Source organism: Tamandua tetradactyla, chromosome 10, assembly GCF_023851605.1.
Source record: "Tamandua tetradactyla isolate mTamTet1 chromosome 10, mTamTet1.pri, whole genome shotgun sequence".
In the NCBI taxonomy this organism is placed as follows: Eukaryota; Metazoa; Chordata; class Mammalia; order Pilosa; family Myrmecophagidae; genus Tamandua; species Tamandua tetradactyla.
In genome coordinates, this window is record NC_135336.1 from 101,404,937 (window position 1) to 101,417,925 (window position 12,989).

The 12,989-nt window shown below is 61.5% G+C and overlaps 1 protein-coding gene across 1 annotated transcript; it reads right to left on the reverse strand.

Moving 5' to 3' along the window:
- Nucleotides 1–8,677: 8,677 nt before the first annotated feature.
- CSTB (cystatin B) lies at nt 8,678–11,843 on the reverse strand. Its single transcript, XM_077119029.1, has 3 exons — nt 11,733–11,843; nt 9,360–9,461; nt 8,678–9,083 (listed from the first exon to the last, which is right to left on the reverse strand). Exons 1-3 carry the CDS (start codon nt 11,796–11,798, stop codon nt 8,955–8,957), a joined length of 297 nt encoding a protein of 98 aa, XP_076975144.1. The 5' UTR covers nt 11,799–11,843; the 3' UTR covers nt 8,678–8,954.
- Between the last annotated feature and the right edge of the window lie 1,146 nt (nt 11,844–12,989).

A 12,989-nucleotide genomic window follows, 5' to 3' on the forward strand; every position in this document is an offset into this window, starting at 1 on the left:
CTTTCTATAGTTGATAATGTGCAGCATAAGAACAGTCATTTGTTTTAAGATGAGAGCTGTTGGTCCAGAATTGCCTGCTTGTTTTTGAAATACCAAATCCTAATGCTTTTATTTTTTTATTTTTTGCATTAAAAAATGTTTATTTTATTAGGGTGATTGTAGGTGTACAGGCAAATCTGGCAGAAAGTGCAGTTCTAAATATACCCCCTGGTTTCCCTGTTAGCATTTTGCGTTACTTTTCTTACAGCTGGGGAGGCAGCTGTTACAGTCCCGTGCTCAGCTAGCCCTCAGTGGGGTGCGCTCTGCTGTCCTCATATCTTCTCTCCCAGCTCCGTGTGTCGAGGGTAATTGCCAAACAGGATCCTTTTTTACCACTTTACATCGTGGCCTGGTCCTGCCAAGGTGACGGTAACTGTCAGTCTGTGGTTTTCGGGAACCTGTCAGCGGCTCTAAAAATCACTCCTTAATGTCCAGTCCTTAAGCCCACTAGTCCTGTTTTTAAGGTGTGGCTTCCCCTCACGCAGGCTGGCTGGGCCTGGCACAGCGGCCCTGGCAAATCGGGTACGGGGCATGCGGTGCCAGGAAAGTGGGCAGGGGGCACAGGGTCTGCACTGGGCACCCGCAGGGAACCGTCCCTGCCTGCCGCCGTCTCCTGCGAACTCCTGCCCACACCACACACCTCCTGCCCAGCTCGTCCTTGGGGACAGATCCCGTGGAGAAGCCCTGGGGGGCTTGTGGCTCTGGTCAGGGGGCAGTGGGGTGAGGTCGCCAGGACCATCCCAGCCTGCGTGACCCTCCCGCCCCCTGAGCTGAGGTGGGAGAAAGGGGTCAAGTGTTCCAGCCCCTGGCGTCCCTGGGGACACGAAGGCTCCCAGCCCCTGTCCTCGGGCAGTGCTGTCTGCTCAGGATGCGAGACCCACACCCGTGACCCCGTGGGTCAGCACAGGAGCCCCCCTTCTCTGCAGCCACCTGGTCTCACGGCCTCCTCCACTCCCGTCTCCCACGGGGCACGGTCTGCCCCGCAACCCTGTGTACCTAAGGGCTGACGGGGTCACGGCTTACCGAGTCCCCGGGAGGGACGAGGCCGCAGGCCGGCAGCTGCTGGGCCTTGTCATCGCCGTCGCCTCGCGCAGCCTGGGGCCGTCCCTTCACCTCGTGCCCGAGGCTCTCCCCGAGTGCAGCATCCTGACACCCGTGTGACACTGAATTTGTCTGGACAGCCACGGCCGAGTGGGCACCAGGGAGCCTGGCCCCACCCTGCTCCTCTGGCCTAAGTCCGGGAAGCCGTGCCCAGGGAGGGGGTGGTGGGCACCAGCCCCCAGCCCTTGCCACCCTGCAGCACAGTCCCCGGGGCTGGCCAGGGGCCCACGTGCAGCACGGAGGGCGGTGCCTGTTCAGGCCGCGAGTTGCCTTCTGGCAGGTGTGAGCTCCTTGCGTGTGCGTGTGTGTATGTGTGTGCCACGTCTCTGCCACGCTTGCTCTGTGATGGGGGCTGGATCAGGCCTGGATCAGGCCTGGCTGGCCGTGTGCCCACGGGAGCAGTGGGGACAGGTGACCTTACGTCTGCCCAGTGACAGCTCCTGGCTTCACCCCGGCCGCACGTTCCAGCCTCTGCCAGCAGAGGGATGCGGAGAGGGGGAGCAGCGGTCCGGCGGCTCAGTCACAGCCGAGGCCAGCACACCAGCCATCTGGTGGTCTCCAGGTCCTTCTCTGGAGGTGACGCGACCGGGAGTGTGTGCTCTGCGTCCCGTGGGTGCCCCGTCCCCCACCGTGCCCCTTCACAGCCGAGGGCGTGGACACTACAGTTGTGTGCTCTTCGTGCTGTGCGCTGCTTCTGCTCGACTCCCGTGGTTTGCTCTTGGTGCAAGATGTCTTGTTCTTAACGTGCAAAGTTACTGATTAAATAATGTGTTAAAACCCATATTCCCACCTTGTTAGAGTCTGCTTACAAACGGCACAGTGTCCGTGCAGTTAAAGCTGCTTCCCGTGTGGCCATGCGTCTCTGTCGGGAAAGCTGCCCCTGGAATTTTCTTTTTTATTCTGGCAGAGTGTGCGGGCGTGTTAGAAAGTTTTCATCCATCCGAGCCAGGCAGGCTCTCCTCTCGGGAGCTGGCAGCTCTGACCACCCCAGGGGGGACAATGGGCCTTGAGGGTGGGGGCCCCATCTTCAGGGCCATGCTGGTGAGTGACACCAGGTACAGCGGGGGCCAGGATTCTGGGGGGGCATCTTTTGCAAGGCCAAAGGCCACCCACCCTGGCCATGGGCCCCATGTCCTGTGGCCAGCTGAAAGGGAGTGAGGGCAAGCCCAGTGCCTGGCAGAACCGGGGCGGTTGGGCACAGAGACAGGAGTGAGCGCCTCCTCGCACCCCAGACCCCCCAACCCCACTCTGGCCACGGGTCATCCGGGCCTCACAGAAGCCCCCTGCCCCCTGCTTCCCTGGGTGGAGCTGTGTGGCAGGGACCGTGGATATGGAGTCCTGCAGGGCCCAGCTCCAAGGGTGAGGTGGGCAGCGCCGAGCTGGAGGGACACAGGGGGACTTGAGGCTCCTGGTGGCGCCAGAGCGGGGCAAACGAGGGGGCGAGACGAGGGGGCGAAGCCTCGGCTCCAGCAGCTGTGCAGCCAGAGGATGCGAAGGGGTTTGCTGGGTCAGCGTGTGCCCATGGTGCCTTCTCTGTAGAGGGAGTGAGTTGTTGAGTTGCCCCCTTGCCCCTGGGGGTGCGAGAACCACGGGAGAGGGGGCACGTGTCACAACTCCTTTTACCTTTATGACTGTGCGGTTTCTCGTTGGGATTTTAGCCTGCGTTTCGGCGAATTACTGCAAAACTGGATCAAAGGGCAAAGGTGCCGGCTCGACTGCGCCCAGGCCTGGCCCAGAACCTCTGGGGAGGGTGGCACGGCACTCTGCCCTGTGGCTCCTGCCCCCGGGGAGGGTGGGTCCTCGCGAGCCCCCCACCTGCGCGGGCACATCTGTAACATATGCCCTCATGCTGCGTAGGCCCTGTGCGTTTTGTGATGCTCCTGTTGACGTGTGGTCATCCACAAATAAATGTTTTCATGGGGACTGTGCCTCCGCGTGTTATCTGTTTATTGTCCGTGTGTTGTTTAAAGCCGTGTTCTGCGTCCACACAAGCTGGAGACCATGGGCCCGGGGACCCTGGAAGGCCACCTCTTAGGGGGAAGGGTGGATGCTGTACTGATTGTCCCCCAGGCCCAGATCCACCCCCGAAGTGGCCCTCCCCCCGCTGAGCTGTCCACTCTGGGCAGCACGCTCCTGGGCCCTCAACCCCTGCCTGTCGCCGTCAGAGGGAGAATGGAGCCCCATTCCCCGCCCCCTGAGGTCCTCAGGCCCAGGTGCTGCCGGCCTAGGTGGGCACTGTTCTTTCCAGGACCCCCACACCTGTGCGTCCTCAGGTGAGCACCAAGGCATTGTGCGTGGGGTGGGGAGGACAGCTCTGCAGAACCAGCCTCCCCACAGGACACGGGGCACCAAAGGCCCTGGCCTCCAGGCCGTGCAGGGGCGGGTGGCCGGAGTGTCGGGCCAGACACCCCATGGTAGGCTCTGCTCTGCCTCACCCTCCCCGTGAACTCCCACAGGCACCCTCAGGCTCGGCGCCTCCATCGCGGCCCCCGTGGGTCAGTTTCCTGGGCTTAGTTGCTAAGAGCAGCCCATGCATGTTCTCTTACAGAGCCAGGGGCCGGGGAGTCCACACTGGGTCTCGCTGGGCTAAACCCCAGGCGTCCGCAGGGCTGGTTCCTTCTGGGGCGTCTCTCCAGGCGGCTGTTGCAGGCTTCCCACTTCTCACGGCCCCACATCCCTGGTTCCACCCCAACCTCTGCTTCCATCTCCGTCTCTGACCGCCCCCCTACCCCCTCTCGCAGGCCCCTGTGCTGACATTCCGGGTCACATGGATAATCCCCGTCTCGCGATCCTTTACTTCCAGCTGCAGAGCCCCTTCCACCAGGTCACAGCCACAGGCTCCGGGGATTGGACGAGGGCACCTGGGGACCGCCATCTGTGACCACGTACGGGACAGGCTGTGCGCACAGCGGCCCGATGCCACGCTGCAGGAGTTACGGGGTTGGGGGGCTCGAGCTCCACCCCTGAGCACCTCGGGTAAGCACGAGGAAGCAAGGCCCTTCCCTTTCTGCATCTAGAGAGTCACCATCAGTAATTGGACTAAGCCTGTCTTTGTAGGCAAGTGCCCCTGGGCCTCCTTCCCCTGGTCCCTGGTCGCCAGGCCCTAAGCAGGGGGGGAAGGGGCTCGAGCCCCTGGCCCTGTGCCTTCTGGAGGGTTGGTTTCCAGGAGGTGTGTGGGCAGGTGGGGGGTGCAAGCCTGGGCCCCTTCTGGGTGGGCCCGGACTACCTGTACAGGAGGGGGAATGGATGCTGCAGCACACAGGGCATGGGGGCCCCCAAAAGAGACCAGTGACCCCTCCCTCTGCTGTGCTCTCATGAGCTCCCCCAAGTCCCCCAAAGCCCAGGCCTTCCCTTGCGCCCTGTGCCCCAGTGTTACTGAGCTTCACCGACACTGCCAGCTGCCCTGCTGCCCATGCTCCAGCCCACAGGCCCTGGTTGAAGACCTTCCCTCCCACTCAGCCCAGGGTCTGGGGGCGCAGCCCCCACCAGGGCACGTTCACGCCCCAGCCACGGCCCTTGGGCCTGGGCCCATCTGCAAAAAGCCTCTGTGGAAATGGCATCAGCTAAGTGGAGCCCAATGCAGTGGCCTGCCCACACAGAGGACGTCAGACTTGGGGGGCCATGGGACACGGGTGGCGAGAGGGACCCCATGACACAGGGGCAAGCGCTGAGTGGGGGCTGGAGAGCCATGGCCAGGAGCCTGCGGGCTGCAGAGGAAGCCCTGACATGCGACCCCAGGTCCCCACGGCGCAGCCCATCTGCTCCTGGTAGGCGCCGGGGGCAGAGACAGCAGGTGCCCAGGCCTCTGTGGGCACTGCCTCACCTCATGGGGGCTCTGCTCGGTTCCCCGAGGGGGGCGTCCCCGGATGCGCCCAGCATGGACGTGGGCTGACCGCAGCTGACTGCGTCCCCAAGGGCGCCTCCCCGAGGCTGGGCTCTGCTCCTCCCGCCTGCTGCTCTGCCTTGCCTGGCGTGGGGGCCCCCAGGCCTGCAGGCGCCCGGGAGGCCAAGAGTGGGGCTCTGCTTTCCTTTCTGTAGCAGCTTTATTGAGACACGATTCTCGTACCTTACAGTTCCCCAGTGTGAAGTGGTCAGTGGTCTCTAGACATTCACAGAGGGCTGCAACCCTGCCAGGGTCAGCATTAGAGCCTCTTCATCACCCCTAAAAGTAACCTGTACCCCTCAGCACTCCCGCACTTCCCCCTACTTCCCCAGCCCTCCAGGCCACACTCCTGTACGTTCTGTCTGTGAACAGAATTTGGAAGCTCATATTGAATATTTTCATTGTGATGGCCAAATAGTGATTCACATTGGCTCAGTTGGGATCTGTCCCCCTAGTTGACAGGACAGACTTGGAGGCCCAGGTTCTGGGCTCAGAGCCCTCTGCGGACACCACCAGGGCCAGCTCCAGGGACCAGCCTCACAGTGAGCACAGAAAGGTCCCTTTTGGACTGCAGGTGAGACCTGGTGTCGGGTCCTGGCCTCAAGAGGCCTGTAAAGACCCATTGAGGCTCTTTGTGAAAACCTGCCACGAAGCCAATTTGTGAAGGCTTGTGTAGTGAATCACGGTTCTAAGGAAACCAGCCTTATCTTAATGGTCAGGAATAATCTCTGGTGGGGTGTCTTTATCGGAAAGGAGGTTGACTGTCGAGAAATGGGTTCCAGTGGAAACTACAGCACCCTCCCTTGGCACCCCACGCCTGCCCTCGCAGTCTGAGCTCCTCTGTACCCCTCTGTGCACTGCCGAGATCTGCGTGGGGTTCACCCACCTATGGTGGGACGAGTCCCGTGGCCCTGCACGTGTAAGTCAGGTTCTCCAGAGAAACAGCGCTTACAGGAGAGGTCTGTAAACATGACATTTATAGAGGTGCCTGCCGCATGCAACAGGGGAAGGGAAGAGTCCAAAATCCACAGGGTAGGCTGTGAGGCTGGCAGTTCCAATGCGGGGTCTGGATGAATTCCATAGGAGAGGCTGACGGGCTGCAGAAGCAGTGAAAAAAAGCCTCTCTTCTTCCTTAAAAGCCTTCAACTGGTTGGATTATCTCATTGGTGGGAGGCATGCCTTCGTTGATTGCAGCTGTGGTCAGCTGCGGATTAGTCATTTGATCGACGACTTAGTACCCCAACCTCCTGGTTCATCAACCAGCCACGTGTGCTCGCCTGACCAGACCTCTGGGCATCATCACTTGGCCACGTTGACACCAGAACCCAGCCATCACACTGCATGTATTGTCTACCCTAAATGTGAGTCAGAAAGCTGATTTAGGATCGTCTGTACCTTGGGCCTCAAACGGACGAAAGAGGGTCACTGCCCCCAGCCCCCAACCCAGTGCGATGCAGGCCTCTCACTGTCCCGTGCCCCATCCAGCCTTCCCAGGGACCCACAGGGCACAGAGGACAGCCAGGACTCCGTCCAGCCTATGTGCCAGCTTCCCGCCCCTCGGTGCTCCTGCGGCCCTCCAGGCTGAAGGCTCTAGCGGGGGGGCGGGGCTCTGGGCACTCCAGCTGCCCACGAACAGTGTCACATTCACATACACGTCCGGCACAGGGATGAATAACCTGAATTTGTAAAGGACCCTGTCAAGGCGATATGCCGTGTAGTCAGGCCCAGATGTCCCGGTGGACAGACCCATTTTCATTAAGCTGGGGGTTCATGGAATATGGGGACAACTTGTGTGCTTTGGATCTATGCTTTTGTGATGATGTTTTTATTTCTTGTACAAACCATCTTTCAAGATTCTGTTCAAATTCCCTGTCAGCCTCAAGACAGACAGTTGCTCTGAACGTAGCTAATCAAAGGGAAAGTGAGTTAGCCTTCGGCGGGCTGCGGCCCCGGCTCTGTAGGGAGAGAACAGCACTGACCGCTCGCTGCAGGCAGTTCAGCTGGGGCCTCGGAGATAGCCCAGGGGGCAGCAAACACTGGGTCACCGCCTACCACCTTCTCCATTGCACAATCTGCATCCGGTTACGTCTTGCCCTGTCTCCCTAACGCGGCTCTCACCTCCTCTGGCCCAGTCGGGCCCCAGCGCAGCAGAGACAAAGGACCAGCCCAGGCTGGGGGCCGGGCCCCACCTCCAGAGCACAGGGGAGGACCCTGGACTCACTGAGCTCAAGGCAGTGCGTTCTGTTCCCCTGGGACCCGGCACGAGACAGATGGCACCACACAGGAGTTTAATGAAGGGACTGTTTACAACCAGGGGGTGGCAGGTGGCTCGGAGGGGACAGGCAGTGCTGCAGTTCCTGAGGGGTCCACAGCCTTGCTGGGGCCAGAAGGTGACCAGTGGGGAAGGCAAGTTAGAAGGGCCAGGAGGTTGCGCCAGGGGAGGCGCCTGGCGGGAGCAGAGGGACCCGCACCAGGAGGGCCTGGGGGAAGCCCCGGGCACAGAGCAAGCAGAGAGGGTGGGGATGAGGGGTGCCCAAGGGAGGGCTCCAGCTGGCGCCATCCCTACCGCCTTCCCACTCCCCCCGGTGCTCTGCTGCTGCCCCCAAAAGTGTCTCTGGTTGACTGCCCTGATGCCAAGGATGGGCGCAGCTGCCAGCCCCTCCGTCTCCCTGGCCACGCCCGGCTGCCGCGGTGCTCAGAGAGCTGCCCCTGACTGCAGCACCAAGTGGCCTCCAGACCACTTTTCAGCTTTGAAGCGAGGCCCCTAGTCCACACGAGCCTGCTTCACCCAGGCAGTCGTTGACGCGCACACGTTCCAGACTGTACCTTGGGCCCCTTTCCACTGCCTTCCGTGCCTGAAGCTGGAGCTGGCCGTGGACGCTGCCCACGCTCAGTGCAGCCACCTGCCTGTGCTGGGGGCAGGGACGCCCCCACCCCCGCCGTGCCTGCCTCCCGGGCAGGGCAGCATGTGCCAGGGAGCAACCCTGCCCCCAGAAGGAGTGCACGGGCCACTCTGGCAATGCCTTTTGGTGCCTTCTCAATGTCCATGAGGCAGGATTGTTTGGGGGAGCATGTCTGCACTGACCAGGAGGAGAAACTTCATTTCTTAATTCCCCATGGGCTAGAAAATGAAGCCAGTTCACGGGCAGCCCCCCGCAGGTGGGGCCCTGGCTTGCCTCACATTCATTTCCCAGAGGGTGTCATCGGTGCACAGGCAGGGGCTGGAGGGCAGGCTGTGCGTCCAGGGCCAGTGAGCAGAGCCCTGGGCACACCAGCCCCTCTGCCTACCTGTGACCTGGCCGTCGTCCCGGGGGTGGGGTCGCAGGTGTCAGCTCCTGTCCCCCGGGCCTGCCCACCCCTTCCCAAACCCCACTCAGGCCCCTGGCCTCCCCACACAGAGCCCTCCTCGAGGGTACCACTGTCCCTGGGCCCTTGCCCTCTGCTGCTGCTTTGCCAGGATAGTCTCGTGCCCCCCACCCACCCCGTGGCGGGCCACCCAAATGAAATACACCCCCTCCAAGACGCCTTCTCACCACCCAGCCGCCAGACCCGCTTCTCTCTCATGCTTTGCTCCCTCCGCGGCACTTCTCGTGATTTTCTATGCGTCCCAGGCATTTTCGGATCTCATGGTTTTACTAAGCCAAAGGAAACCACTTTTTTAAAGTTTGAAAATATTTATTTAAAGATAATACTTAGCCCTCTGTGAAAGGAAGTTAGTTAAGATCATGGAATGGGAAAGAAAGCCACCTGGACACAACAAACAATTTAGGAACAGAGGCACAGGAGGCGGCTTAGCCCCTCCCCTCCCCCACCCCCAAGGCCAGCGCAGACACGTGCTAGCTTTACCACCCCCAGTGCACACTCATAGAGGACAGAGGACCATCCCAACAGGCTAGTCGTAGGGACAAACAGCTCCCTTTGAGGTCCGGAATCAAAAATAGGTCAGTTCATCATCCTTGGATTTGTTGATCTGGTAGCTGGACAAGCTCAGAGGCTTGTTTTCATGGGGGAGGCTCTGGAAGACCCGCAAGTGGACGAAGTGATCGTCGCCGACGTGCACCTGGAGAGCAGGAGGCAGGTGAGGCAAAGGTGGGGCAGCCGCAGCCCAGGCCCGTGCCCCGCCCCGGGTGTGTGCGGGCAGAAGGCGAGGGGGCTGGGCCCCGCAGGTGTGCCCTGGTCCACTCCCACGTCAGTGCTGGACGCCATCCCCGCCCCCGCCCACGAGTCTGGGGGCCATCTGTGCGACCACACAGCGACACGCAGCCTAGGGGCACCCCGCGAAGCACCCCTGCTCTGGCGCCGGCGAGGCCAGGGCCCACTTTGCCCCGAGCCCCACCTTGATGAAGAAGTTCATTCCGGCCACCACCTGGTGCTTGAACTCGACAGCACTGAAAACAGGAAACTTCTTATTTTCCTTCTCCTCCAGCTGGGCCTTCACCTAGGAGAAGGGGAGAAAATGCGAAGACGCTCAGTGACTTCTTTCCTGCCAACGGGCCTCTCACACACGGAATTTGTTTCTCATGTTAAGTTTCTAAACTGAATTCAAACACCAAATCTTCACGTACTTCCTCCAACAGATTCACTCCATGACTGAGGAAACCCAGTGAGCCAAGGAAATTGGTAGCTCTAATGATGAAATACCAAAAAACCAAAAAAGTAATAGAAGTTCCTTATTCATCTCACCAGAATTTTAATATTTCAAAAGACTGTCTGCCTCTCCTCTTCTAGGCATTGGGCATTTTTATCATTACAACAGTAAACACAGGTTTATGCTCTTTATTTCTTCACTTAACACATTCACACGAAAGTCTGCATGTTCTTTTTTAAAGCGAGCCTTCCTCTGCATCGTGTGCCCTGATTCCGTGGAGGATCCCCCTCCCGTGGCCATTTGGCTGTCCCCAGTTTTTGCTGTGACAAGTCACGCTGTGGTGACCACAGGTGGAAAGCCCTGCCCTGAGGGAGGGTTTCTTCAGGACACAGGGCCTTTGGGCCAAGCAGGACCCAAATCCGAAGTGCACAGCCAACATGCGTTTGAGACAACCCTGTTTTCTAGGTCTCCACAGTTTAGGAGATGGCCTCCTCCACGGGGAAGGGGGAGCAAGTCTGTCTCTTTTAGGACAGTAGCTAAGGCCCTGCCTGGAAGCAGCAGTCCATCCTCAGAATGCGTGGGGTGTCCAGACCAGCCATGGCGGGTCCGAATTTTAGTTAAAAAGGAAGACACAGAACTGCAGGAAGGGTGCTGGTTGGGAAATGAGGGAGTCATCAGGAATCACATGCAACTGAGTCACTGTGACGACCCGAACAAGGGCCATGGGCGTCCTGGAAGCCTCTGAGCCTTCAGAGCAGGGACACCTGATGGGGGAGGACAGAGAGGCTGCAGTCTGGCAGGAGGGCGCAGGGCGGCAAGCGGCTGCGTCCTGTCGGCCCTCTGTTAGCTCCTCACGCCGGTGCCCACCCGGCTGACATACACCTGCTGGATGGTCCACACCCTCAGGAGGACAAAGGAGTGATCCTGGGAGCGGCCCAGGGCTGCTGAGGAGAGGTCAAGGACAGGAGGAATCGCCTGTCTTTGGGGGCTTTCAAGAGGCAGAAAAGCCTAAGCTATTTGCAAGAAATGGAGGAAAAAAACCCAAATGGAGCAGAACGGGCGGGCTGGGGGAGAGCGCCCAGCAGGAGGCGTGGAGGGGCCAGCGGGGTGTCCCGGAAGCCGTCCACCAGCCCTGCCACCCGGGTGACAAAACGCAAGGACCTGGTCCTGCGCCTGCCCTCCAGCCTCCTCACCTGGAAAGCAGACCACACTTAGGCCAAGACTAGTGAGGATGCAAAACGCAGCGACATGGTAGGTGCTCCCCTTCTCCTTAGACCCCCAGATACGGCCGGCTTCCATCAGGCAGGCCCAGTGATTTCTCCCAATCACACGGCTGCCCTCTCCCACACCCCCCAAGGGGTGCTGAGCAGGGACAGAGCCCCTTTGGGATGGTGGCCCTGCTCTCCTGGCTGCCGCCAAGAACTCATTCGCTCAAAGTTCCCAGCCTTCTGGAAACTGACCCTGACACTGGAGGACTCGCGGGTCTGGCTACCAGGCAGCTGGGAAGGAAGGGGCCAGGCCTGAGGAAGTGGCCGTGGGAGAGGAGCTCGGCACACTCTCTCCCGGGCAGTTCACGCGCGCCAGTGGAAGGGCCTTCTAAAAGGTCCTCCTTCCCAAGGGCCTCAGGGCACCGACTCGTGGCCACCTGCTGTAGCCCGAGCCGGGCGCAAGGCCCCTGGGCTGACCACAGGCCCCGGCTTCAGCAGCAGCCCGCGGGGAGGGCGAGAGGCAGGCTGCTGCGCCTCCGCCCTCCTCCCCGCGTCAGGCGCCCCGGTGCGCCCCGGACATCTTGGCGGACGGATCCTTGCGTGGAAAGAACCGATTTTGTGGACACGTGACGACAGGACGACCAGGCGGGCCTCCGGGGCTACCGGGCACCTCTCCCCGTGCCGGCTGCGCCCTGCCCGCGGCTGAAGTCGCAGGATCGGGCCGGTCCCACCCTGCGCAGCTGGCCCGGCGCTCGCGCCTTCTCCCGACCCCCCAGGAGGGGAATGGGAGCCCCCCCGCCGGCCCTCCCGCGCCTCTCCGTGGCTCAGCGGCCGCGCCCGGGAACGCGGGTGGGAGTGGGGGTGGCGGCACACCGCGGGTGCAGCCTTCCGGGCCGGGGGCGCGCGGGCCCACCTGGTCGGCGATCTGCTGCGTCTCGGCCGTGGCCGGCTGCGAGGCCGAGGACGCCCCGCACATCATCGCGGCGGCGGGCGGGGACTCGGCTCCCGGCCGCGCGCGGGGCGATAAGTAGTGCGCCGCCCACGTGACGCCCCGTGACAGCCACGTGACGCAGGCGGGCCCAAGGCGCGCGGGGCGGGGCCGGAGGGGGCGGGCGGGTCCCGTGGCGGGCGCCCCCCTCTCCGGGCTGTGGTGTCACTTCCCCGCCCCGCGCCCCCGCAGAGACTCGGGGCGGCGGGAGGGAGGGGGGTGGGCGCGGCCGGACCTCTGCTGGGGGCGCCCCGGGCCGCGCGAGGGGGTGGGGGCGCCGGGGGGCCGCGGGAGGGGCCGCGGGGGCGGGTCCTGCGGGTGAGCTTGGAGACGGGTCAGAGCCCGTGGTCCAGCCGGGACCTGCAGGAGCCTGGGCGAGAGGCCCGCCCCGGACCCAGCCTACTGGCGGGTGGGAGTGGGGGGTCACAAGCCTGGCCCCCCGAGGGGCGCGGAGAGTGAAGCACAGAAGTGGGCAGCCGAGTGCGGCAGCTGAACACCCCAGGCCGGGCTGGGGTCAGCTCTGTGCGGATTGGAGAGGGATTTGGGTTAAGATTTAAATTATACTCAAGCACCTGGGGGCAGGGAAGGGCGCATCCTTGTTTGGGGCAAGAGCTGACTGGCCTTCCAGAATGATCTCCCGCTCCCGGATCCCCGGGCTGCACCTACTCAGGGCTGAAGGGTTAGGCAGGGCTGAAGGGGTTGTGACTGATAAACAGGTCTGTGTGGGGGCGAGGAGCACCTTTCCCATACCTGCCAGGTGGGAAGGGTTCTGGAGAGACGGGACATCGGGTGGAGTCAGAACCCTGGGGAGGTCAGGAAGATGCTCCCTTGTTGTTGAAGAGTGAGTGGTTGAACGAAAGAATGACAGGTTTGATCCTATAGAAATGGAGCAGGTCTCCACACAGAAACAAAGCATCAAAAAATTAACCAAGGAAGGAAAGGGAAGCACTTCTCTTGCTTTTTCCACTCAGTGGCTCTGTGAGGCTGGGCCCCACTGTCTTGTGGAAAATATGTTGATGTGTCCAAAGGCACCAGGCGTGGGGACCACTCTCACACCCCCAGAGGTGGGGCTGCAGGTGTCCACAGCTGACACCTGTGGGGAGAAACGAAGCCAGCTGGTGAGAACAGCAAAGGCTCTTTACTCAGAAGTTGCAAAGATAAGACTTGAAGGTAGGTGGGAGA